General features: G+C 51.1%; 1 protein-coding gene across 2 annotated transcripts in view; it reads left to right on the top strand.

Moving 5' to 3' along the window:
• Positions 1 to 22,576, top strand: part of TBC1D2B (TBC1 domain family member 2B) — an 87,376-nt gene extending 64,800 nt beyond the window's left edge. Inside the window, exons 9-13 of one of the 2 annotated variants that reach the window (XM_060005532.2) lie at positions 2,383 to 2,877; positions 5,411 to 5,528; positions 13,456 to 13,641; positions 15,295 to 15,416; positions 19,420 to 22,576. In XM_060005532.2, coding sequence (XP_059861515.1) covers positions 2,383 to 2,877; positions 5,411 to 5,528; positions 13,456 to 13,641; positions 15,295 to 15,416; positions 19,420 to 19,615 — 1,117 coding nt within the window. In that variant the 3' untranslated portion in view covers positions 19,616 to 22,576. Of the gene's footprint in view, positions 1 to 2,382; positions 2,878 to 5,410; positions 5,529 to 9,638; positions 9,702 to 13,455; positions 13,642 to 15,294; positions 15,417 to 19,419 lie in introns of those variants that run through there. The other variant, XM_060005533.1, reaches the window with a different exon arrangement.
• Positions 22,577 to 23,084: the final 508 nt, after the last annotated feature.

The following is a 23,084-nucleotide window of genomic DNA, read 5'->3' as shown; positions in this document are numbered from 1 at the left end:
AACTGAGATTCATGAAATACTGGCTCAAGGAGAAATCTGCAAATCCACTCAGTCCAGTCTCCTCCTGTCTCCGCCCCCTTGCCCCTCTGGCAGCCCTGTGCCTAGGCCCTGCTCGCTGCTGTGGCTCAGCTTCTCCAGCCCCACCCCTGCCCCAGGGGAAGCCTGGCTTCAGCTTGACCCACTCTTTCCCTTCTCTGCGCTTACAGCACTGGCCTGCCTTGTCCATGTTACTCAGTCGACAGGTAAAACTATGCTGTCAGATTGCAACCAACGCCATTGTTACAAAACTCTTACGGAGGCCTGTGTGCCGGGAGCCGTGCCAAGGGCCTTATGTGCAGGCTTGTATTTAACGCAGCTCAGCCAGGCAGATGTTTTTATCCTTGCTCAGAAAATGCTGAAGCTGAGGTTAGGGAGGTGATGTAACTTGCCCAGGTCACACAGATGGTGAGTGGCAAGGACGTGGCCCCAGACTGGGCAGCCCCATTCCCAGGCCAGGAGCGCTGTCTCCATGCTGTGCGCTGGTGCTGTGTCCGCAGTGGCGGGGGACTCCCGTGAGGGCGGCCTAGCAGTCTGTCCTGAGGGCACCACGTCTTCTTCCTGCTTGTGTTTTAGGCTCTTACTATTCATGTTGTATCTTTTCAAACTTCATGTATGACTAGAACAATAGCTGTGTATATTGATTTACTTTGAACTTTTCATTATGGAAAATTTCAAACATACAAAGTAGTAGACGGAATCATATGACAACCCCCATATGCAACCTGTTACCCAATAATTTAGCAATTATTAACATTTTGGTAATCCTGTTTCTTCGTACCATTCCCTTCCAAAGTTTTTTTTTTTTCCCCTGGAATATTTTAAAGCAAGTATCAGACATGTCATTTCAGCTTTAAACACTTCAATATGTACCTCTAATTGAAGACATGTTTTAATATGCTAATCCTACCATATTCATACCTTTTTGCAACTTATTTCTTTCAACATTGTTTTCTGAAATTATACAGGTTGATACGTGTAGCTCCTGAGAATTTTTTTTTACCTGCCTCACAGCTTCACATTTTTATTCCTTCTCTCATGGTGAACACTTAGAATGGTTCCATTTTTCCTTGTTACAAACCGTGGTGCAGTAAGCATCGTGGTACATGTATCCATGTGTCCGTGTGTCTGCGTGAGAGAGTTTCTCCAGGGTGTAGGCTAGAAGTGGAATTCCTGACCTATAGGGAATGCATATCTTCAGCTCTGCTAGATCTGATTTCCGAAGTTCTTGTACAGGTTTACACACTCAGCAGCAGTGTGTGAAAGGCCTTTGTATTGGTTTTCTATGACTGCCATAACAAATTATTGTTTTAAGCCAATAAGTTTGTGATACATATTTATTATGCAACAGTTCCGTCGGTCAAGCAGCCCAGCATGGTTTCGCTGGATGAAAGTCAGGGTATTAGCAGTGCTGCGTTCCTTTCTGGAGGTTCTAGGAGACAGTTTGTGTCCTTTCTTATTCAAGATGTTGGCGGAATACAGTTCCTTCTGGTTGTAGGACTAGGTCTCTGTTTCCTTGCTGCCTGTCAGGTGTGGCCATTCCCAGCTTCTGGAGGCCACCTGCATTCCTTGGCTTGTGGCCGCCTTCTTCCATCTTCAAAGTCAGCAACCGTGGGTCCAGGCCCTCTCCCACTTCACATCCTTCCTGCCTCTTCTTCCTTTGTCGCATCTCTGGTCCACTCTTCTGCCTTCCTCTTCCACTTTAAGGGCTCCTGTGTTTACTGTGGTCCCACCTGGCTAACCCAGGATAATCTCCCTGTCTTAAGTTCTGTAACTGTAATTCCACATGCTTTAACATGACATATTCACAGGTTCCAGGGACATTTTTGGGGGCCATTATTCTACCTACCACAGCAGAATAATTCTTTTTCTTTTTAAGAATTAAAAAGAATTCTTAATTCTTTGTCATCCCTAATGTCTTACAAATGTTTTCTCCCTTGTCTTTTCACTTTTTAAAACGTTTTTCGAGCATAAGTGTTATGGATGTGTATATGTAGGCTATATAAACATACATGCACATGTATATTAATGTAGCCAAATTTATCAGCCTTGTATTGCTTGTATTTTCTTTTGTGCTTTTCACATTTAGCACCTCAGCCATCTAGAATTGATTATTTTCCTGTATAGTATCAAGGAAAGATCTAACGTAATTTTTTCCCATATAGATAGCCAGTTATTCTCACCCTGTTTATTGAGAAGTTTATTATTTCCTGAGTTGAAATGCCTGGTCATATATCAAAATGCCATTTACACATACATGGGTAGATTTCTAGGTTCTCTTTTCTGTTTCATTGGCCTTTTTGCCACATTGCATCATTTAATTTTTCCTTTTGTTTTTCTCAACAGTGAATATGACATTTATGGGTTTAGGACTGTCCCAGAGGATGACGAGGAAGAGAAGTTGGTTGCCAAAGTCCGAGCATTGGACCTGAAGACTCTCTACCTCACAGAAAACCAGGAGGTTTCCACTGGCGTCAAGTGGGAAAACTATTTTGCGAGCACAGTGAACAGGGAGATGATGTGCTCTCCAGAATTGAAGAACCTGATCCGTGCGGGCATTCCACATGAGCACCGTTCCAAGGTGTGGAAGTGGTGTGTGGACCTTCACACCAGGAAATTCAAGGACAGCATTAAGCCTGGTTACTTCCAGACCTTGCTTCAGAAGGCTCTGGAGAAACAGAACCCCGCCTCCAAGCAGATCGAGCTGGACCTGCTGCGGACTCTGCCCAACAACAAACATTACTCGTGCCCCACCTCGGAAGGCATACAGAAGCTGCGCAACGTCCTGCTCGCCTTCTCCTGGCGGAATCCAGACATTGGCTACTGCCAAGGTCTAAACAGGTGGGTGCCTGGCCCACGAGGTCTCCTCTCTGCTGTTAAGATAACTTGTAGCTCCAGGCGCTGCCTGACAGCCCCCTCCCCTCCTGGTGAGCCAAGAAAAACCAGTCTTTTAAGGGAAATAAATATCAATAGCTGCAGTAAGCTAGTTTTAATTATGCAGTATCCCCAATTCTAGAATAATTGAGAGAAACAGACATGCTTTTGGAAAGTATTGGGTTGGCCAAAAAGTTCGTTCGGGTTTTCTGAATGAACGTTTTGGCCAATCCAATATTGAGAACACCGAAGTCAAACTATTTGGAACAACAAAATGAGAAATCATTTTGATTCCTTGTTGTTCTCATCACACTCAGGTTTTGATCAGAAGTTTGCTATCATTCATTTATAATGCTTGATGTGAAAACAAGGCCACTGCTTGTTTATACAGGATCTTTGTCAATCAAGAGGTTGCCCGAAACAATTTTTCAGCGGGTTAAACCTAGCCCTTGAAGAGCCCAAACTTTTATTTTTTTGGATGAGAGCCTTCTGCAGGTCTGGCATACAGGCAGAGGACACTGAAAAGCCTCTCCCCTTCTCTAAATGATCCAGGCTCCTCATTCTGAGCTGAGCTGTACCGGGATGAGGCCACGGGAGGTACTGAGGTCTGTTCTCCATGGAGCTGCTCCCCATCACTGGACTTTGAGTGCTTGTGGCTGCTTTTTACCTCCCGTCTGTCTCTTACCTCGCTGGTGCACTTCTGCTGCTGTCATTAGAGTCCTTTTATATTCCTCTGTGTAATCAGAGTAGGTAACCAAGCTTGCTAGAAACATGGAGAAAGAATGAAGAAGCTCCGTGTGCCACCTTTAGCAGTTCTCCTTAAGTCAAGTGCACGCGTTGAGTTCTGAATGCTGAAGTTTATTCTGGCAGCTCATGGGCCTTTTTAATCCTCATCTGTGCTGGATACTGACCTCCAGATAAGGGCTATCTATTTGCATCTGAAATGAGAGTATTGCAGGAAGAAAAGCTTTCAAACTGGAATGTTAGTTGGTTAAGACCTGAAACCAATGGTTTCCAAGAAGTCATGGGCAGGGTGCCCTCTCTGGGCCCTGAAAGTAAAAGGGACTGTGGCTGCTCCTCGATGGTCCCCATTTAAAAAAAAAAAAGCCTGTAAATAAGTTGTTGCCTAACAAAGCAGCCTTGTTTTGCTTAAATGCACAGTTCACATTGTATACTCAGTCTAAAAATTCCTGGAAGCTAAAAACCTCCGAAACTCAAGGGATCTTGGCGAGGACTCGAGCATGCCTGTTAGGGGTGCAGTAACACCCCATTTGTCTGACATTGTCATGGAATCAGCTGTTCCACACATAAGGAGACTTTCCAGAAAATTAAATCTTTCTCCGTACCATCACCATTAGGACCTCTAAATTTTAACCGTTTTACTGGACTTTTTTTCTCCACATTATTTTGTACATGAGAACAGAACTGTGAACCCAGAACTTCAGCAGAAGAATGCTAGCCTTTCCTCAGTGATTCAGGCCTGTCATCTGGAACATCAGTTAACTAAAAGTGATGTCGTCAAAGGCTCTGCTCTTTTCAGTCTCTCTACCCTTTCTCCTGGCGTCCGCAGGTGCTGGGCATGTCCTGGTTTTCTCTCCCTGTCCATCTCTACCTGTTGTAACCTTTCTGCTCTCCATCCCATTCATGCCTACTCAAGGCATCCCCTTCCCAGTTCTTTTTTTTTTTAACCTTTTGAGATTTCATTATAATTTTATCCAAGGAAGAAAACAAAAACAGATTCTGAGAAGCGACTCTAGGGTTTTCCGTAAGTGACGCGCAGAAGCTTCATGTCGCGAGCAGAGCTTCTTGGATATGTAGAGGGCGGCTTTTCTCTTGCCTCTTCCTTTTCAGCCTTCTGCCCTGAATGCCCGCTCAGAGCCAAACCTGGGGTTACTGGATGAGTAACCTCTCAGTGGTGACCATGTAACTAGCCAGACCCAAGTTTCCATTGTGAGTGACGTAACAGGTGATACATACGGTCCCCTTTCCCACCCCACGTGTGTGCCGTGGATGCAGTTCTTTGAGAAAGCCCCACCGCAGTGATTCATTTGTCTGAAGCCCCGTTTCAAGTAGACTGGTATCAAGAAAGTTGTTTTTAAACCATCATGTGTTCTTTTCCCCTTATATTCACCCCTGGATTTTTTGTGCATAAAAGGATTAGTTGGAACTTCTTGAACAAAAAACTCGAAGAATTAGCTGCATTAGCAAAAATCTTATCGTGAAAACATTTTAAAAAATGAGGCTGGCTGCTCATTGGGAAACAATTTCATCATCTTTAAACAAAACCAAATGAAGGAATGTGGATGTAGCTTTGCTTCTCAAACTAGGAAATGCCACCCTCGCCAAGGAACACTCGTTTAGTGTTCTTTCTTGGAGAACTAGAAGTTGCTGTGGCCGTGAGAGAGTGCAGCATACTGCAGAGGCCTCTGTGAAGACGGGCCGTGCTGCCCGGGTCTGGGCTAGGAGGCTGGCGCTCACCTTGTTCTCCGTTTGCTTGTAGATTGGTGGCAGTGGCCCTCCTATACTTGGAACAAGAAGACGCTTTCTGGTGTCTAGTCACCATAGTGGAAGTTTTCATGCCTCGAGACTATTACACAAAGACTCTTTTAGGATCCCAGGTACTTCTAAAAATATTGTGCTTCAAGTCAAAAACCTGTAGAATTAGAGCTGAAATGTGGCCTGAATTAAGCCTTGGTGGGGGAGGCTCCATGTGTGTGGACCCCTGAACAAGGTGCACACCGAGGCTGGGCCTGCCCTGGAGACTGGGCTGGGCTGCTTGTGAGCAAGTGCCAGGTCAGGCTCACTTAATGCCCTGGAAGCCAGCAGAGTGATTGCTACATCCAGAGAGAAACAGACCAGGCCTGCAGACCTGCTCTGTGGTCACTGCTCAGCACTGTCTACCCCGGGCTCGGCCTGCCTGGCCAGCTAAGTCACGATCCAGGGGTGCCTGGGGAGCTTGGTGTGTTAGCTTGGGTTCTCCAAGAAGTGGAGACCAAGGCAGAAGCAGATGTGCCAGAGATTCTGAGGAAAAAGACCCGTGAAGGATCTAGGGGAGGGACTGGGAAGGCCCCGTGAACCCCCAGACCAGGGGAAGGAAGGAGGTTTGGGTAGGTGGGAAAAATCCCAGCCTACTGTGAGGTTCTGAGAAAGTTTCGGCCAGGCCCGTGTGGCGTCTTCAAGCCAACGTCACCTGTTCAAGGTGCACACATCTCAGTGGGAACGGGCTGCATTAGTGCCCTCCCTGCTCACTCACTGGCTGGAAGCAGCGGGGGCGACATGGCTTCTGTAAACAAATGTGGTGATGGATCCAGAGGGGCAGCGCTGGGGCTGTCAGTACCGCCCACAGCAGGAGATGTAAACAAGCACAGTTCATGCCCACCACGCCTGGAGTCTGAAGCCAGGGGGCGGGTAGGATGATGTGGGCTGGGAGAGTCCAGGGGTTCTGTCTCCACTTGGGACAGTCCCGACCCTGGACCAGACCCTTGGCCGTTGCAGCCCAGGGCATCTCTTCCCTCTGCTGGGCTGGGGGTGCTGCCGTGACTGACTTCTGTAATGGCCTTTCCCTGCTTCCCCACTGGCAGCCCTCTTCCTGTGTCTGACATTTGGTCCAGTCCTGCCCAAGAGCCTTTTTTTCTCTTGACCGCAGCTGTGCCTGTGTCTGTGCTCGTTGCATCCTCTTCTCCAGGTTCGTGCCAGTGCTTGGCCTGCCTGCTCACAGCCACTCCTTGCCCTCACTGCTCTACTCCTGTCCTGACAGCTGGCCCGCAGGCTGTCTCCCAGCTCCTGTGTCGGCCAGCGGAGGAGGGCGCGGCAGCTGAAGGCAGTTTTCTCCCTCTCCGTCCTGGGTACTGCCTCTTCCGGTGACTGTCTCCTCCGTGGTGCCAGCTCCTGTCTGGCAGGTTCTTCATGCCAGCGGGGACCTCCCTGCTCCAGCCTGGGGGTGGCTTCCTGCCCTGGCCTCTGGACTGCCTCACTATCAACTGTTTGGTTTCTCAGCTTTTCCGTCACCAGTGTGACTGTTGCCCTGGGTAAATCCCTGTTATAAATGTTTAGCGTGGCTTCTGTTTGCCTAGTTGAGCCCTGAATTTTACTTTCTATTTGCATTTCTGCCTCTGGAGGGATCCTCATTACTGCCCTCTGTTACCACCTGTACTGCCCCCTCACCCGCTAGTTCCCCAGGCCAGGAACTCGAGTCAGCCTGCACCACTCCTTCCTCTCTCTCTGTGTCCCTGGAGTTGCTGTTTCTGATCACTGCCACCGCCTGGCGGCTCTTAGATTCGTTCTCTCATTCGCTCCTCACTGTTAGGTCACCATCCTCTCTCCTGCATCACTGCAGTTGCCTCATCTCCTCTCTTCCTGCCTTCACTCACCCAGCCCTTCTGTCCGCCTCACTTACAGATTCAGCCACATCCTCACCACCCCCCGCGCCCACCCCCCGCCTTCCGGGCAGAGCCCAGCCTCCTTCCACACCCTGACCTGCCCGTTTGCTGGGCTGCTGGGAGCGCAGCATGCCCTGTGATGGAGCCCTTGTCCTCTGGTGGTACGCCATTCTCTGTGTACTTTTGTACACAGTTCCACTACCTAGATGGCATTGCCCCGCTTACCTCCCTAGAAAGCTGCTGCTCAGCCTGAGCTCACGTGCCCCTTCCTCTGTGATACTTTCCCGCCTTCCCAAAGCTGACTTCAGAGCCTGCTCCCGTTCCCACTGCTCTGGCCCAGGCCTCGGTGACGGTGGTTATCATCCTGGGTCGTCCTGCGTGCTTGCTTGTCTTCTAGCTTAAGGGCTGCAGCCCTGTTTTTCATTTTAGTGTCTCTCGCACCCAGAAGTGAGTGTCTGAATTCACGTGAGCTCTTTGCCCAGGGAAAGGGAGCCCCAGCCCGTTGCTAGCAGCCACACAGCTGCACAAAGCCATGTGAGTGGAGGTATGGTTATCCCCATTTTACTTGGGAGAAAACTGAGGATCAAATCCACTAAGCATCTTGCCTGAGGTGCCACCACAGAGAGCCCAAGCTGGGGTTTGGCCTCAGACATCTGTGGCTCTGGGCCCAGGCTCTCCCCCTGCCCCGCCACTGCCTCTTGGAGTGCTGTGGGAGGACGGCAGGAGGGTGAGCTTTGCCCTTCCTACAGAGCGGGCTTTCCTTTGGGTTCCTGTCCTAGCTACATGGATGTCACCTGATCCCGGAGAAGCCCATCTGGTCTCCCTGTGATCGCTTCACTTTGCTAATTAAACTAGAGATTAGTTTTTGTTAAGATAGTGGGTAAACTAATAGGAAATGAACAGCAGCGGGAAGAGGCAGCTGGCACAGTCAGGTGCGAATGAAGAGGTCAGTAAAGAAAGTTTTATATGTTCATGGACACCTGGAAGCTAGTAGCTTCAAAATTTCAGGTGGGGGCTTCCCTTTTGGCGCAGTGGTTGAGAGTCCACCTGCCAATGCAGGGGACACGGGTTCGTGCCCCGGTCCGGGAGGATCCCACGTGCCGCGGAGCGGCTGGGCCCGTGAGCCACGGCCGCTGAGCCTGCGTGTCCGGAGCCTGTGCTCCACAACGGGAGAGGCCACGACAGTGAGAGGCCTGCGTACCGCAAAAAAAAAAAAAAAAAAAAAAAATTTCAGATGACTCAGTGTTTCTGAATGAGAAAAATGAAGCACTGATCTTTCTTAGTTCCACTGAGGTGTGGTTGAGCACATCAGTGCTCGGTGTGCTCAGTGTGCTTGGGCTCGGGGTTACATGGCCGGGTTGGAAGACAGGCCCTGTCCTGGAGCTGTGGAGCTTGGCCACATCACTTAACATCTCTGTGCCTCAGTTTCCCTGTCTGTAAGATGAGTGTCATATTCTCCTCTTATAGAGTGTCTGAGGTTGAAATCAGATGATGCATTAGAAGAGTTTAATATGATTAGAACACTGTAAAAACTCAATAAAATTATTATTAATAGTTTTATTACAGGCAGAAGGGGAAGACCTATTTTAAGTATATGAATTTAAGATAAAATTTGCCTCACATTGTCACATCAACATAAATGTAAACTCTAAAGAGACATTTTCCCCGACTTTAAGGTTTTTTAAAAAAATTTTTGGTTGCATTGGGTCTTCGTTGCTGTGTGTGGGCGTTCTCTACTTGTGACGAGCGGGGGCTACTCTTGGTTGTGGTGCGAGGGCTTCGCGTTGCAGTGGCTTCTCTTGTTGTGGAGCACAGGCTCTAGGTGCACGGGCCTCAGTAGTTGTGGCGTGTGGGCTTCAGTAGTTGTGGCTTGCGGGCTCTACAGCGCAGGCTCAGTAGTTGTGGCGCACAGGCTTAGTTACTCCGTGGCATGTGGGATCTTCCCGAACCAGGGATCCACCCTGTGTCCCCTGCATTGGCAGGTGGATTCTTTTTTTTTTTGCGGTACGCAGGCCTCTCACTGTTGTGGCCTCTCCCGTTGCGGAGCACAGGCTCCGGACGCGCAGGCTCAGCGGCCATGGCTCACGGACCTAGCTGCTCCGCGGCATGTGGGATCTTCCCGGACCGGGGCACGAACCCATGTCCCCTGCATCGGCAGGTGGACTCTCAACCACTGCGCCACCAGGGAAGTCCCTCCCCCTGACTTTAAAAGTAATAGATGCTGTCTGAAGTTAGGTAATACAGAAATATATATTAAGAAAATGAAAAATCACCTGTTATCCTACCAGCTTGAGAATCACAGTTAGCATTTTGATATATTTACTTTTTACTTTTTCCCAATACATTTAGGTATCCAAATTGAGAGACTGATTAACCTGGCTGGTTCACGTGACAGCATGAGCATTTTCTCATACAGTTATATAGTTTTTAACCATCGTATTTGGTGGCTGTAATATTCCATTGGGTGAATGGACTTGAGGTATTTAACCATTCTCCTATGATGGACATTGCATAGGCCACTCTTAAAATGCGGATGGCTTTGTGTGTGCAGTCAGCCCCCAGCGCTGTACTTTGCGAATCGCTGTCAGCTGCCTCCTGCCAGAGCCCAGTGCCTGAGCCCCTTAACGCTGCGCTGCAGCCCAGATGCTCAGCAGCTTCTCCGTCAGTTCAGTGCACATTGTGCACCAGGACCTCGCTAGGCGCTGAGGACACAGAGATGAATACAGTCATTCCACGTCCTCTTGAGCTGAGAGGGGCTGAACAGAGGCCCGAGCAAGTGTCCCTGGCAGCCTGCCCCACGCCAGCCATCTGCCAAGCACCCGGCAGCCTCGAGAACAAGACACCATCTGCCACCTACCTGGGAGGAGAGGTGTGTGCCTCGTTCTTCTCCCATTTCAAGGCCAGCTGACTGGTCCCTTCCTCTCAGGCACTTTCAGCCCAGTCCCTCTGGGCAGAGTGCATCACATCGCCATCTCTTGGTCCAGTGGTCAGCTGTCTGTGTCCCTTGCCCGTTTATAACCCCTTAAAAGTAGCACCTTGTCCTGTTGTCTCTTGTCCCCAGCCCTGGCCAGTGCTAAGCATGAAGTGTGTGCAAATATGTAGTCGTTTAAATGTTGAGGGATGGAATAGCAGCAGCAGAAAAGAAGACCCATCACTAGTGAGTGATGCTGACCCTGCCCAGTGGGAGGAGCTGGGCCTGCAGGGAAGCTGACCGAAGAAGACGTCCAGGAGTGGCCTGTCAGAGTGGCTACCGCACGTGCATGCGTGGGATGCTTTTACAACTTGCCTTTCAGCTGTTGGTCCACCCATCAGAATTTTACAGAGGTGGGAAGTGGATGTGGGTGAGAAGGTGAGAGGCTGATACTTTTTGCACACTATGGGATGGTTTTATAACTAAAAAAAATAAATTTATTATTTTTGGCTGCACTGGGTCTTCGTTGCTGCACGCGGGCTTTCTCTAGTTTCGGCGAGTGGGGGCTACTCTTCGTTGCAGTGCGCGGGCTTCTCATTGCAGTGGCTTCTCTTGTTGCAGAGCACAGGCTCTAGGCATGCGGGCTCAGTAGTTGTGGCTCACGGGCTCTAAAGCGCAGGCTCAGTAGTTGTGGTGCACGGGCTTAGTTGCTCCGCGGCATGTGGGATCTTCCTGGACCAAGGATCGAACCCGTGTCCCCTGCATTGGCAGGTGGATTCTTAATTACTGTGCCACCAGGGAAGTCCTATAACTTCTTATACTTTTGTTTTTTAAGTCTTCCAAGAAAACTTAATTATATTTCATTTCAGCAAATTTAGATCTTCAAAATTTTGTCTCTTCTAGTCAGAAAGCAAACTGGACAAAAATGTATGTTTCCAACCATGATTCCTGTATTTTATCCTCTGTGCACCCTAGGGTGACTTTACAATTTTTTGGAATCATTTCTGTAAAAAATAATGTTTTTTAGTTTTTTAAGTTATTTTTAAAATTTTAAATTTCAACCAATGATACCTACTTGAACCTATGTAACATTCTTTTTTTAAAAATTTTTTTTGACTATAATGGCTTCTGTATTTTTTTTAAAAAGCAGACCTTCCCAAAAAGATAAACAATTGAGATTTTCAGAGTTTTGGATTGTCCTAAAAAAAGGACATTTTAAAATGTCATTTTAACATTTATCTAGATTGTTTTTAGTTATTTTAGTATCCCAGTAATCGCAAGAATTATCACATCTTCTATCTTATCTTGACTGATATGCAGGTGAAAGTTTGGCAGGTTTTTCTGGGATCCATTCCTAGGAGTAAGCTTGCTGTAGGGTGAGGCTTCCTGTTTCCTGGGTGTTGCCGGATTGCTCTCCTAAATGGTTGTACCGGTTCACACTCCCCTCACAGTGTACCATTCAGGGAACGCTAAGGAGGTGATACACTTCCCGTGCAGCTGGCTCTTCCTCACTGCGCTCTCGTTCCTGGATGGCCTGGCTTTGGCCCATTGTGCATCTGTGGCTTGCTTTCCTCTGCTGGTCTCTTTCTCACGGTTTCACCACTCACCTAAGATGACGTCACTCCACCCAGGCCCTGGAGCCTCAGCCTCGGGTCTCTGGTGGGCTGCAGTTATCCTGCTGCAGATGCCCCTCGGGCACCAGCGTGTCCCAGTCTCCCCCAGCCCAGCCCTCATTCCTGTGATCCGGCCTCAGGGAACCACGCTCTGCCCTCTCCATGCCCCTGTGGGAGGCCTGTGTATTCTGAGCACCCCTCTTCCTGACCTCTGACAGCAGAGGGGTCCGTAGGTTCATACAGACTTCACCTCTACACAGTTCTGATCCAGGCGCCCCTCTCCTCCCACCACCTTTCCTTGGTTCAGATGTTCATCACCTCTGCCCCGGGTGTGGTGGGGCCTCCATGGGGCCTTGCTTCCCCTTCAGCTTGGCCCCCTGTTTCAGGTGGAGAGATGGATCTAAAGTACAAATCCAACCACATCACTCTCCTGCTTAAAGCCTCTTAACGCTTCTCCTTCATTGCCTGCTGCGTTTTTCAAACATGAGTAATCGGGATTGACACTAGCTTTTTTTGTTTTTTTCATCAAATTAAGTTGAATAGAGTAGAACTGTCCTACTTTGTGAGGTTAAGTATTGTTTGTGAGTTTGTTTCTCTTCTGTGCACACAGACCAGGTGATGGCTGATGTATATTTTCTTGTGGGTCACAGACAAAGGCTGGAAAAGCCCCTGGCCTGTAGGTGAGGTCTGCCCCTCAGGGACCTGGTGCTTCTGCCGGGCTGAGCTGCGTCCTTCTCACCCCTTCTGCCCAGAATCTTGTGCTCCCACTGCAGGACGGTTCTCCTCCAGGCTTGGCTGGGACCCGTCCGGGGCTCTGTAATGCTCTGTAAACACATCTCTACCAAGCCCTGGTGGCCACAGCTATCGTAACAGTCCATACATCTGGCTTCCCCACTTGTCTTTTAGCTCCTAGAGGTCAGGGCTGAACCTCATTCAACTCTCTGCCCAGCCCTGGCCCCTGCCTGACACAGAGCATGGAGGGGTAGCAGCCACCTATTTTGTATGTATTTACCTAAGCCTCATGTAATCTTCACAGTAGCCCTGGGAGAGAGAGATCATTAACTTTTCCAGATGAGGCACAGAGCTGTCTAGAACATAATCTGCCCAAGGCCACCCAGCTAGAAGGCGGTAGAGCCGAGAGCCAGACTCAGGTGCAGCTGACTCTGGAGTCCTTGCTCCCTCACTGCCCCACGCAGCCCAGCAAATATTTGGTGAATGGATGTGGTGATATCACACTTCCTCTTTGGCCCGGACTCGGCTATATGGCCCTTTGCAGCAGCACCCTCTATTTCCACGTGGATTAGCAAGACCGGCTACACCACCGGCTCTGCGGCAGCCCATTTTCATGGGGCATTTTGAGTACAGGAGTGGCTTTCAGGCCACAGAACCCACCCCCATACCCTGTGGAAAGGATGACAGTCAGGGGGCACTTGGTGAGCACCTGCAGTGTGCAAGGCAGCTGCTTCTCGGGCTCACCCCAGGGTGGGTGCAGAGCAGTCCGCTCTGGGGTGAGCCCGCCCCGCATTTGGAACAGCTGTGCTGCTGTGTGTTGTGATGGGCCTGCAGCCCCTCCGGGGCCCCGGATGGCCTGCTCAGTGCAGTGGCAGCCCCCGTACACTTCTCCCCTTTGCTCCCTCTCCAGGTGGACCAGCGGGTGTTCAGAGACCTCATGAGCGAGAAGCTGCCTCGACTGCATGCCCACTTTGAACAGTACAAAGTGGACTACACCCTCATCACGTTCAACTGGTTTCTGGTGGTGTTTGTGGACAGCGTCGTTAGTGACATCCTCTTTAAAATATGGGACTCCTTCCTTTACGAGGGACCAAAGGTGGGTCTGCTTGCTGCATGACTCCATGGGCGGCGGCAGTGGCAGCAGAGTGGCCGGCTTAGCTGGGACGCAGGAAGGGTGCCGAGGGGCAGAGTGATCCCAGCACCAGGTGCTGCTGGAGGTTGGTCTGGGGTCGCAGGAAACTGCAGTCATTTGCTCGTTTATCAGAAACATTGAGTCTCTGCCAAACCCTGTGCCAGGCATGGGGGCTTTGACGGTTTGCAGTCTGAGCCTCAACTTCTGTCAAACAGATGGCGGTATTATCCCCACTGTATGGATGAGGACGTAGAGGCCCAGAGCAAACAGAGGATCAGGGGCAGACTCGGGAGGCCAACTTCAGAGCCCTACTGCCCACAAGCCTCCCACCCAATCTGTTTTATGTTTTAGAAAAATCAGTTTGTGAGTAACACATGATAAACTCAAATCATATAACTAAGGGCGTGCAGTAGAAAAGAGATCCCCAGTCTCCTAGCCGTTCTTCTCAATGTACTGTATCTTTTTTTCAAGGCATTTTATGTATATCTAAAATATGTTTTTTAAATTTATTATTTATTGGCGATAGTTTCATATCAGGGCATATAGATCTGGCTCTTTTTTTTTTTTTTAAACTCTGCATAGTATCTCCTTCTACAGATGAACCAGAAATTTACATAACAGTCCCCTGATGATGGACACTCGCACTGTTTGCAGCCTTTTGCCACTTCAAACTGTGCTGCCATGACTCTTTATAATTGTCTTTCTATAGGTGCCAGTGCATCTATAGGTTTAGTCCTAGAAGTGGAAGTGCGAGGTCCAGGGTAAATCCAGAATCCAAGGACCCTGTAGTTTTCATCGAGAATGCCAAATTGCCCTGCGGAAGGGCCTTACCAATTTCTACTCCCACCGGCAAAGTTTGAGTGTGTATATTACCTCACACTCTGTCCAGTACAGTACATTATCAACTTTTTAATCTAGTCTGTCATTATTGAAAAGAAGTCTCAACCAGGGCTTAAACAGTGTTCCCTATTGGGCCACAGGTAGGGATGTTAAGAGAAAGATAATCTATTTAAACTCTGTAAATACTGTTTTCTAAATAAGAAAAAGTTCAGGTTGGTGCAAGCCAGCCCGTGCCCTTACATGTGGGCGAAGCAATTTGTTCCAAAGCTGCTTGAACTTGCAGGACCACCAGGAGTCCATTCCCTCTGGCCTCAACACAGTGACCCAGAAACAAATCAGTAGAAAAAAAAAATTTATTTTCTTTCACCATATTCAGAAGTCAGAAATTCAGACCCTAGTTTCAGTAGGTGAGATAAAAACTGCCTCTGGAGGTGGAGCTTTCTAAGAGTTTCAGAGTCAGAGGACCCTGGTTTTGATTTAATTTAAAAATTATTTCTAGTTCTATATAGCTTATTGACTAGAAATTGCGAGCTAAATGTGGAAGGATTCCACAAAGATTCTACTCCTTAAGGAAATTTTTGGTTTGGGCTGAAGTGTTGCTGAAAACCACCAAAGAGTTGAAAACTTTTTTCTATTAAGAAAGGCACTGGTGGAAATGGCACCTCAGGTCAAGTGCCTGCCCCAGGGCAGGCCGTGCAGGGAGGCCTTCCATCCCTGGAGCCGGTGCCTGGAGCCACGGTGCTTCTCTACTCATAGATTTCCCTGTCCTTTCCACAGGTTATCTTCCGCTTTGCCCTGGCACTTTTTAAATACAAGGAAGAGGAGATCCTGAAATTGCAAGATTCAATGTCCATATTCAAGTATCTCCGTTACTTCACCCGCACTATCCTTGACGCTAGGTGAGTCCTTGGGGGAATCCCCAGACGTCCAGGAGGGCAGGGATCCTGACCTCTGCTTCCTCGAGAACGGACTGGCCCGGCCGTCTCAGACCCAGAGCCTTCCCAGGTGTGCAGTGGTGAGAGAGGGTGCTTCCTCCCAGGGAAAAGGGGGAAAGGAGCGGCCTCCAGAGACTAGGGAGGAGCTAAGATGAAAGATGCTTTTATCCTTTATTCAGCAAACATAAATCCCCGCAACCAAAGCACATTATTTGTCTAGTGAGCACTTGCTGAGTATGAACCACACGGCAAGCCCTCTGCCAGGCATTGAGGATGGTAGATGAGGAACACGCCCTGTCCTTGAAGAACCTGTGGGGAAGTGTTACGGCCTGGTTTGCTCAGAGCTGTGGTGGAGGAAGCCCGGGGATGGGGCAAGTGCCAGAGGAAGGCCGGGTGACCTGGGCCAGGCAGGGGTGGTGGGGAGTGGGCAGCCCGGGCAGAGGGACTCAGGAGCCGTGTGCTCGTAGGGCTGTGGGCGCACGGCGTGTTTGGGGGAACTGCCGCAGTGGCTCGGCCAGGGTGGGGCTGGCGCGGCAGGGATCGAGGCTGGGCGGGAGCAGAGCTGGGCTGTCAAGGCCCTTGTAGACTCTGCCCAGGACCTTGTGCTTCATCCTGAGCGTTGGGAAGTTCCTGCAGGGTTAGACACCAAAAGGGCACGTCAGGTTGGAGCAGGACTGACAGCAGGAGCCCAGGGGGTCCCGGCGAGAGAGGTGGTAGCCTGCAGCGAGGTGCCCCCAGAGACAGAAAAGAGGGGGCAGATTGAAGGGGGTGGAGAAGGAATTTGAACTTCCAAGTCCCCTGGCTTTCTGGCCTGGGCAGCTGAGCGTTCGGGAATCTCTTCACCCCCTTGCTCCCCAGCCACACACTTTTTGCCTGTTCTGAGCCACCCTCGTTGTCCGTGTGTCCCCTGAACTACAGTTGGCAGCGGCTCTGGCCCCGATGACCAAGGCTGGGTTCTCCAGGGGAGTTCTGTGGGCCTGCTGCTGATTGGGCAAGTGAGGGCGCATGTCCCTGCGAACCACGGAGGCAGCGCTAACGTTCGCTGTGCCGAGGTGCTGGGAGCTGCCCGTACTGCACGGGAGTGGATCCCTGCAGCAGACTTGTGGCCTCTTGAAAACCACAGGAGTCCTTTGACTGAGAAACATTTGGAGCTTATTAACGTTTTTCAAACTCTGTTGACTGCCACCCATAATACGAACATTTTATCTCACAACCTAGGACACACATACTGGAGTGTATGTAACTGAAACAAAAGAATTTGTTGAAATATTTCCAGTGCTTGCCAAAGATCTGTGCTGTACCCTCTGATATATTTTCTAAATACACTGTTTATTGCATATTTAAAATGCTCGTCATGACTCACTCAAATGATTCCTTGATCCACTGATGGGTGACAACCTACTTGACAAACACCAGTTCCCCCCCATGATATGCTCACCTGACGGGGAGGGAAGGCTTCTCTCCTTGGCTGAGGTAGGGAGAGGTGGTTGGGCAGCGTCCAGGCCTCTGGTCAGCCAGGAGGGGCTGAGGGCTCCGGGGCTGCAGGAGTCTCGTGGCAGGAGAGCATGTGGGGCCGGAGAGGGGGGAAGGAGGACCGTTCCCCTGTGGTTCTCTTGAGTGAGGCCAAGGGACCAGGGAGGTGGACGCTGGGAGAAGGTGCCAGCTGAGGCCACACCTGGCTTCCTTGGATATCACCACTATTGTTAGGATCTTTTACTTGGGAAGTAGATTTTTAAGATGTTTTCAAGCTTATTGCTATATCAACAATAATAGGATATCCAAGAATAATGTTTGCCTGTGAAAGATTGATGCTGAGTCCTGGGGTGAACCTTGAGAGCGTTTGTTAATCTCACATCGGGTCAAGATGACAGGAGTGGCGTTCAGTGAACTTCACTCCAGCAGCTAACGCGTGTGGAGGGCATCCTGCTCAGCCCCTAACAGTTTTGTGTGGGTTGTCAGTGCTGCCGGGTGGCAGAGACGCAAGGGGTGGTGGGCCCGGCTGGGATACGGTCAGCCCTGCGCACTCCTGCAGCGCCACCTGGTGAGTGGCTTTCATGCAGTTTCCTGTCAGTTTGCCGCAGGAAGTCTGCGTCCACTGGACCCAGAGTTCCCTGTGCGGCGGGATCACCTGTGGGTGTTGTTAGGACTGCAGATGCCCTGGCCCCACCTCTGGACTGGGGCCCCAGTATTTTAATAAGCTCCCCAGACTAGCGGTTCCAAGGAGCGTCGACCTGCAGCGCCCTGATTGGTTCTGCGAGGAGGAGGCAGGCGACTGAGTGAGATGTGGTCAGGGGTGCGGTGCAAGATTAGACCCGTCTCTGAATCAGGACCTTCCGGGGCCTCGCACGCGCCAGGCGTTGTCTTCTGAACGTAGCTGACACGGGGCACTTTCTCGTCTCTCGACCGCACCTGCCAGGCCCGAGGCAGAGCGGTGTGCAGTCCCCCATGCTGCCCCAGCCTGCGCCGACGGTGGCTGCCTGACGGAGGCAGCGGACAGTATCAATCCAATGCCGTGCTTTCTGTAGCAGGGAAGGGCCTGGACACTTGGATTTCAGGTGTATGGAGCCTGTGACTAACAGCTGTTGGAGAAAAGGGGCTGGTCATGCAGGCCTGGTTCCCAGTCCCCAGCCAGCATTTTGTTTCACAGAGACCCACACTGAGTAGGCCTTTCCTGCTCACGAGTTCTAGAACATGCTCTGGGGAGCTCGGCTCTTAAAGCCAGCCTTTCTGACCCTTTACCTCCTTGCAGGAGCATCCTCTGGCTTGGAGTGAAGCATGTCTAAGGTGTGAGTGTTTAAAAATATAAGAGGGAGGGACTTCCTTGGTGGTCCAGTGGCTAAGACTCCGTGTTCCCAGGGCAGGGGGCCCGGGTTTGATCCCCGGTCAGGGAACTAGATCCCGCATGCCACGGCTAAGACCCGGTGCAGCCAAATAAACAAAACAAATAAATAAAATTTGAAAATCTATGTAAGAGGGAGGGATGCTAAGGGCATGTACGCGTCACAGTAAAGCACCCCACGTGGTGGGGCAGCGGCAGGAGCGAACGGTTTGTTTTCTGACAGGCAGGGAGGAAGTCCTGTGACACTGCTGTTTCATCACAGCCTCTCCCGGGTCTGCAAGAGCACCAGGCCTTAGATCCCTGCTGCTGGGGCCGGCAGAAGGGAGGCGGGGGCTTAGTGTGCGAGGAACCGGCTTCTGTGACAACACCAGACGGCTGTGGCTGCCGTGATTAGCGCTGGAAGCCCTTAGCCAGGCCTTGGGCACTTTCTAGTCCTGTTTTTATTAAACCGCTGGCCAGTGGTTAGGGGCAAGGTACCGTGATTTTAAAGTATTCACTGTAGATGGGTGCCTTGACCTGGGGATAGTACGAAACCCACAAACTGCACGTCTCTCTGTAGACTGCGTCTTGACACGACACCTGTCACACCACTGAGTCTGACAGTTATCCCCAGGTTTGCTCGGGCATCCGTGCATCCATTCACGCCGCGTCAGTCTGTCCAGTGACAGAGCCTTTCTGAGCGCCCCTGCGCCAGGCCTCATGCTGGTTCCGAGGACTCAGAGGCACGTGGCCCCCACCATCCCTGAGCAAGTGCCAGACCCCGTCCTTGTGCTCACGGGTGGCAACTTGAGTAACCCCATGCCCAGGAGGCAGCCCTGCTGTTATCTGAACGTACAGATGAGGAATTGGGGGCTGGAAAGGGGGGTCACTTTCCCTGTTCTGCGTCCCATGGGGAGCGTGTCACGGTGGAGCTGGCGTCTGGATCCAGGCCGGCGTTCGGGGGCTGCCCCTGCAGCCTCTGCGTGAGCGCTGGCCTCCGAGTGACATATCTACATCAGGCCCTCAACGTGGTGTCCGGGGTCCGCCTCCCCACACCCCCAGGCCTCCAGGCTGGGCTGAAATGAGTGCTGTGTGTGAGCTCTCGCCTGAGCCCCCCTGATGCTCTGTCTCTGTGCTGTGTCCTGCCAGGAAGCTGATCGGTATCTCCTTTGGGGACCTGAACCCATTCCCCCTGCGCCAGATCCGGAACCGGCGCACCTACCACTTGGAGAAGGTCCGGCTGGAGCTGACGGAGCTGGAGGCCATCCGGGAGGACTTCCTGCGTGACCGGGACACCAGCCCTGACAAGGGCGAGCTGGTCAGCGACGAGGAGGAGGACACCTGAGTGCCACCCACTCCCAGCCCGCGACGCCGCTCTTCCTGCCTTCACAACCAAAGTGTGCCAAAAGGGTGAACTGCAGAGACGTTTCTGCTCGTTTCAAAGCCAGAATGTAACATCCGTGGTCTCTGGAAGTCTGCTGGGCAGATGTCCAAAGCCACACTGCACTTTCTCATTTCCATTCGGGGTGGGGGTCTAATCTGTTTACAGCCGTCTTCATGCCATGGCACGTGGCTACTCGTATCCCGTCATGCTTTCCGCCTGATCAGTGCCTCGCTAGGCTTATAGCTGGCAATTTTCAAGAGCCTATTTACAGCATCTGTCAGCTTTGTTGGTGACTCTGTGCTTAGAGAACCTTACGTGGGCCATCTCCCCTTGTGGTACCTCCTGTACGTCGTGGGCCGTCGTGGGCCGTGTTTTAAACAGTTGCTGTGGAGGGTGCCCACTGCACTTCACACACTCCTGGGCCAGAGTCTGACAGCTTTGGGTGGCATAAGGTTGGTGTGAATAAAGGAACTTCCTTAGGAAAGCAAGCACATCCTTTTCAGAAACGGCCTATAGAAAGCCCACAGACCTTCTGCTGGTGGCTTCAGGGTGCTGGCCGTGCCCCATTTCTGGGATAGCTTTTGCCCTTCCACGCACAGCCTTTCAAACAGTAACTCCCAACCTGCTGGCTCTCCAGACACCACACGCTCACTGTCCGCATGGCTCCACGAGGCTCTGTGCGAACCTCTTCTTTCCACCTGAGAGTTGACCCTTGGTTCGTTCTACCCGTGTGGATGGGATTCCAAGGAAACTGTGGATCGTCATCCTACAAAGCAGGCCCACCCTGGGTTGAGGGGACGGAGGGAGCTTTTCCGGGGGTGCTTTGCAGGGCAACGGTGCAGCTGCAGAGTGAATGCTGTTGGGCAGCTGGGAACTGTGGCTTCCTCGGGAACAGCCAGGGTGTCTGGCTGGGACGGCAGGAGGCCGGCTGCCAGGGCCTGGGCTGGGAAACCTTCACTTGAGGTCAAAGCTTTGGCGAGCCCTCCCAGATGCGTCCCCTCCCCACTGCCACTCGGGGGCACCCTTGTTCTCAGCAGCTGGCCTCCCCTGTGGGGTCACCATTGCTCCCAGTATGTGAGGCTGCCTAGGTAATTCTGGGACTTAGAGCACTACCTTTTTGAAGGCCTGGAAAGAGGCTTTGCGCAAGGAAGGTTATTTTTGCTTAATCACTCTGTGGACCATCCCTGACGTGTAGATATGAGACAATGTTTCCTGGACAGTATTACTCAAATAGGAAAGAAAATTTTACACGGATTTTTTTACACTACCTGGAAAAAATTGGAAATAATCCTTAGTTGATACAAAACACAGACTATTGAAGCAGTGTAGTTTGAAGCAGCACTTTTTTCATAAGCATTTTTTTTTTTCCTGTCAACCTTCTAGCAGTATCATAGCTAGGGTGGCATTTCAGCGTACTAGACTTAAGCTCAACTTTTCTTTGGTCAAGCTGGTTAATTTGATCTCTTACTGTGTACAGGGAGCTGGCCTCTGTATGTAGCCAAAAGCCTTCGTCTGTTTTCAGGTGTCAGGAACATACTTCATCATCGTTTTGGTCTTTGGGAGCAGCTGTTTGAGGCCTGCCGTTTTCAGGAAGTTGCCTTGTGAGTTGGGCTGCGGCCTCGCCACTCTGCACAGACCCCCGCAGGACCACTGGGGCTGCTGGAGACCGCCTCCCGGCCCCCACCTCCCACACCTGCTGTCAGCCTAGCGGCCAGCAGCCCAGGAGGTGCAGTAGGAATGGGGTTGGGGCCCCACAGGTCAGCTCCAGCTTCCTTGAGACTTCAGTTTCCAAGCTGACTTCCCCCTGGAACTGCTGTGTCCTGTGGGCTAAAATGCTGCCTTTAGGAATATGCTTGTTTTGTCTGTTCTGCCTTGAAAAGACTCATCTTAAAAGCACCTGAATTGGGCCCAGGGACCAGCTGTGTGCGGCCGGTGTCAGCCGTGCCCTGAGCGGTGGTGGCGTGTTAGTATTTCCAGGCTGTTAGTATCGGTGGTCAGGCAGTGGGCGTGGGAGAGCAGAGAGAGAGATCGTGGAGGAAGTGGACCAGGAACCCTTGCTAGGAGGTTCTCCTCTCTGGAATAAAGCGCTAGGTGTCTAGAGGGAGGGAGAGGGAATGCTTGGCCCGATTCCAGACTGGGGACGGGATGGAGCTGATTCCTTCCTCCAGAATTGTAGGGTTTGGTCCCACTATTTTGAGCCAATGCTTCCCCTCTCCTTGTGCTGTTGAGGAAAGAGCTGCTCTGTACCCTCCAGTGCCTCCCCTGCTGGTCCCATGGGGAGGGCCCTTCTGACAGGTGCTAGCCTAGGGTGGGGCAGCCTCCAGCCTGCTTCCCAGGCACAGACACCATGGCCAAGGGGAGCCGTGCTCATCACACCAGGTGGGAACTGCCAGCTTTCATGTTGGTGAGTTGTTTTGTGTGGGTTGAACATTTGTTAATACTTTTGTATATTTTCACTACAGTTTATATTTTTATAGGCTATTTTTATCACGGTTTTCTAGATTATGTACATCTATTTTATATAACAAGTTCTTCTGCGTGCACGACTCCTTTGTGCGTATTTATGTAAACCTGAGCGTCCGGAATCGCTCTGCACCTCTGTGCCATCTCTGACCTCTAGCCTTGACCATCACTGACTTCTCCTTATGTATGCATGGGCCCACTTCTTACCCCAGGTAGCCTCGGGGCTACTTGCAGTCATGCCGACAGCTATCCGACAGCAGCCAAGACTGCTGAGTGCTGGGAACAATTCTGGTTTCTACATTATATTGATATAGGAAGTACTCTAGGCAAATAGCCAGTCCTTTTTTTTTTTTTTTAAACTAAATGTATTACTGCACAAATCCCTCCTCCTCACTCTGCACGGTGTTGCCTTTCTGCCTGTGTTCTGGGCAGCTGGGCATGCCTGGGGCCATCCTCGCAGGCAGGAGGCTGGATGCCAGCAGTGGAGGACGCGGGGCATTGCCAAGTGACTCTTTCCTTTTATGTCACAGCAGCTTCTGTGCTTATCTTCAAGTTAAATTTTGGAATTGTCATACTAAAAGGCAAAATAAACAACTAATTTGTATAACCTTCTGGTTTGAAATGCAGTTACAGTCACTTGTGATGGGACTCAGCCCCAAGGGCTCGAAGGTGCCTCAGGGCTTATGGGGGGGCGCAGGGTGGGGGGCTCTTCACCTTCCAGCTGGGTGTTTCTGCATCCCTGTCTTTGGTTTGCTCTGGGCAGGTGGGACAGAATGCCTGGGAGGCCCTTGAAGCCATGGCCAAGGTGCAGGTGAGGGCTGGAGGCACTGGGTTTGGCCGAGAGCCAGGAGCTGGAGTTCCCTGTGTCCGGAGCAACCCCCAGCCACAGGGTGGCAAGCACCCCTCCTTCCACCAGCTGTGACGTGCCCTGCCTGAGTCATGGGTTGTTTGCCTCCTGCCTAGGCTG

The sequence above is a fragment of the Delphinus delphis genome, chromosome 2 (assembly GCF_949987515.2).
Source record: "Delphinus delphis chromosome 2, mDelDel1.2, whole genome shotgun sequence".
Taxonomy (NCBI): domain Eukaryota; kingdom Metazoa; phylum Chordata; class Mammalia; order Artiodactyla; family Delphinidae; genus Delphinus; species Delphinus delphis.
This window is presented reverse-complemented; position numbering and strand designations above follow the sequence as displayed.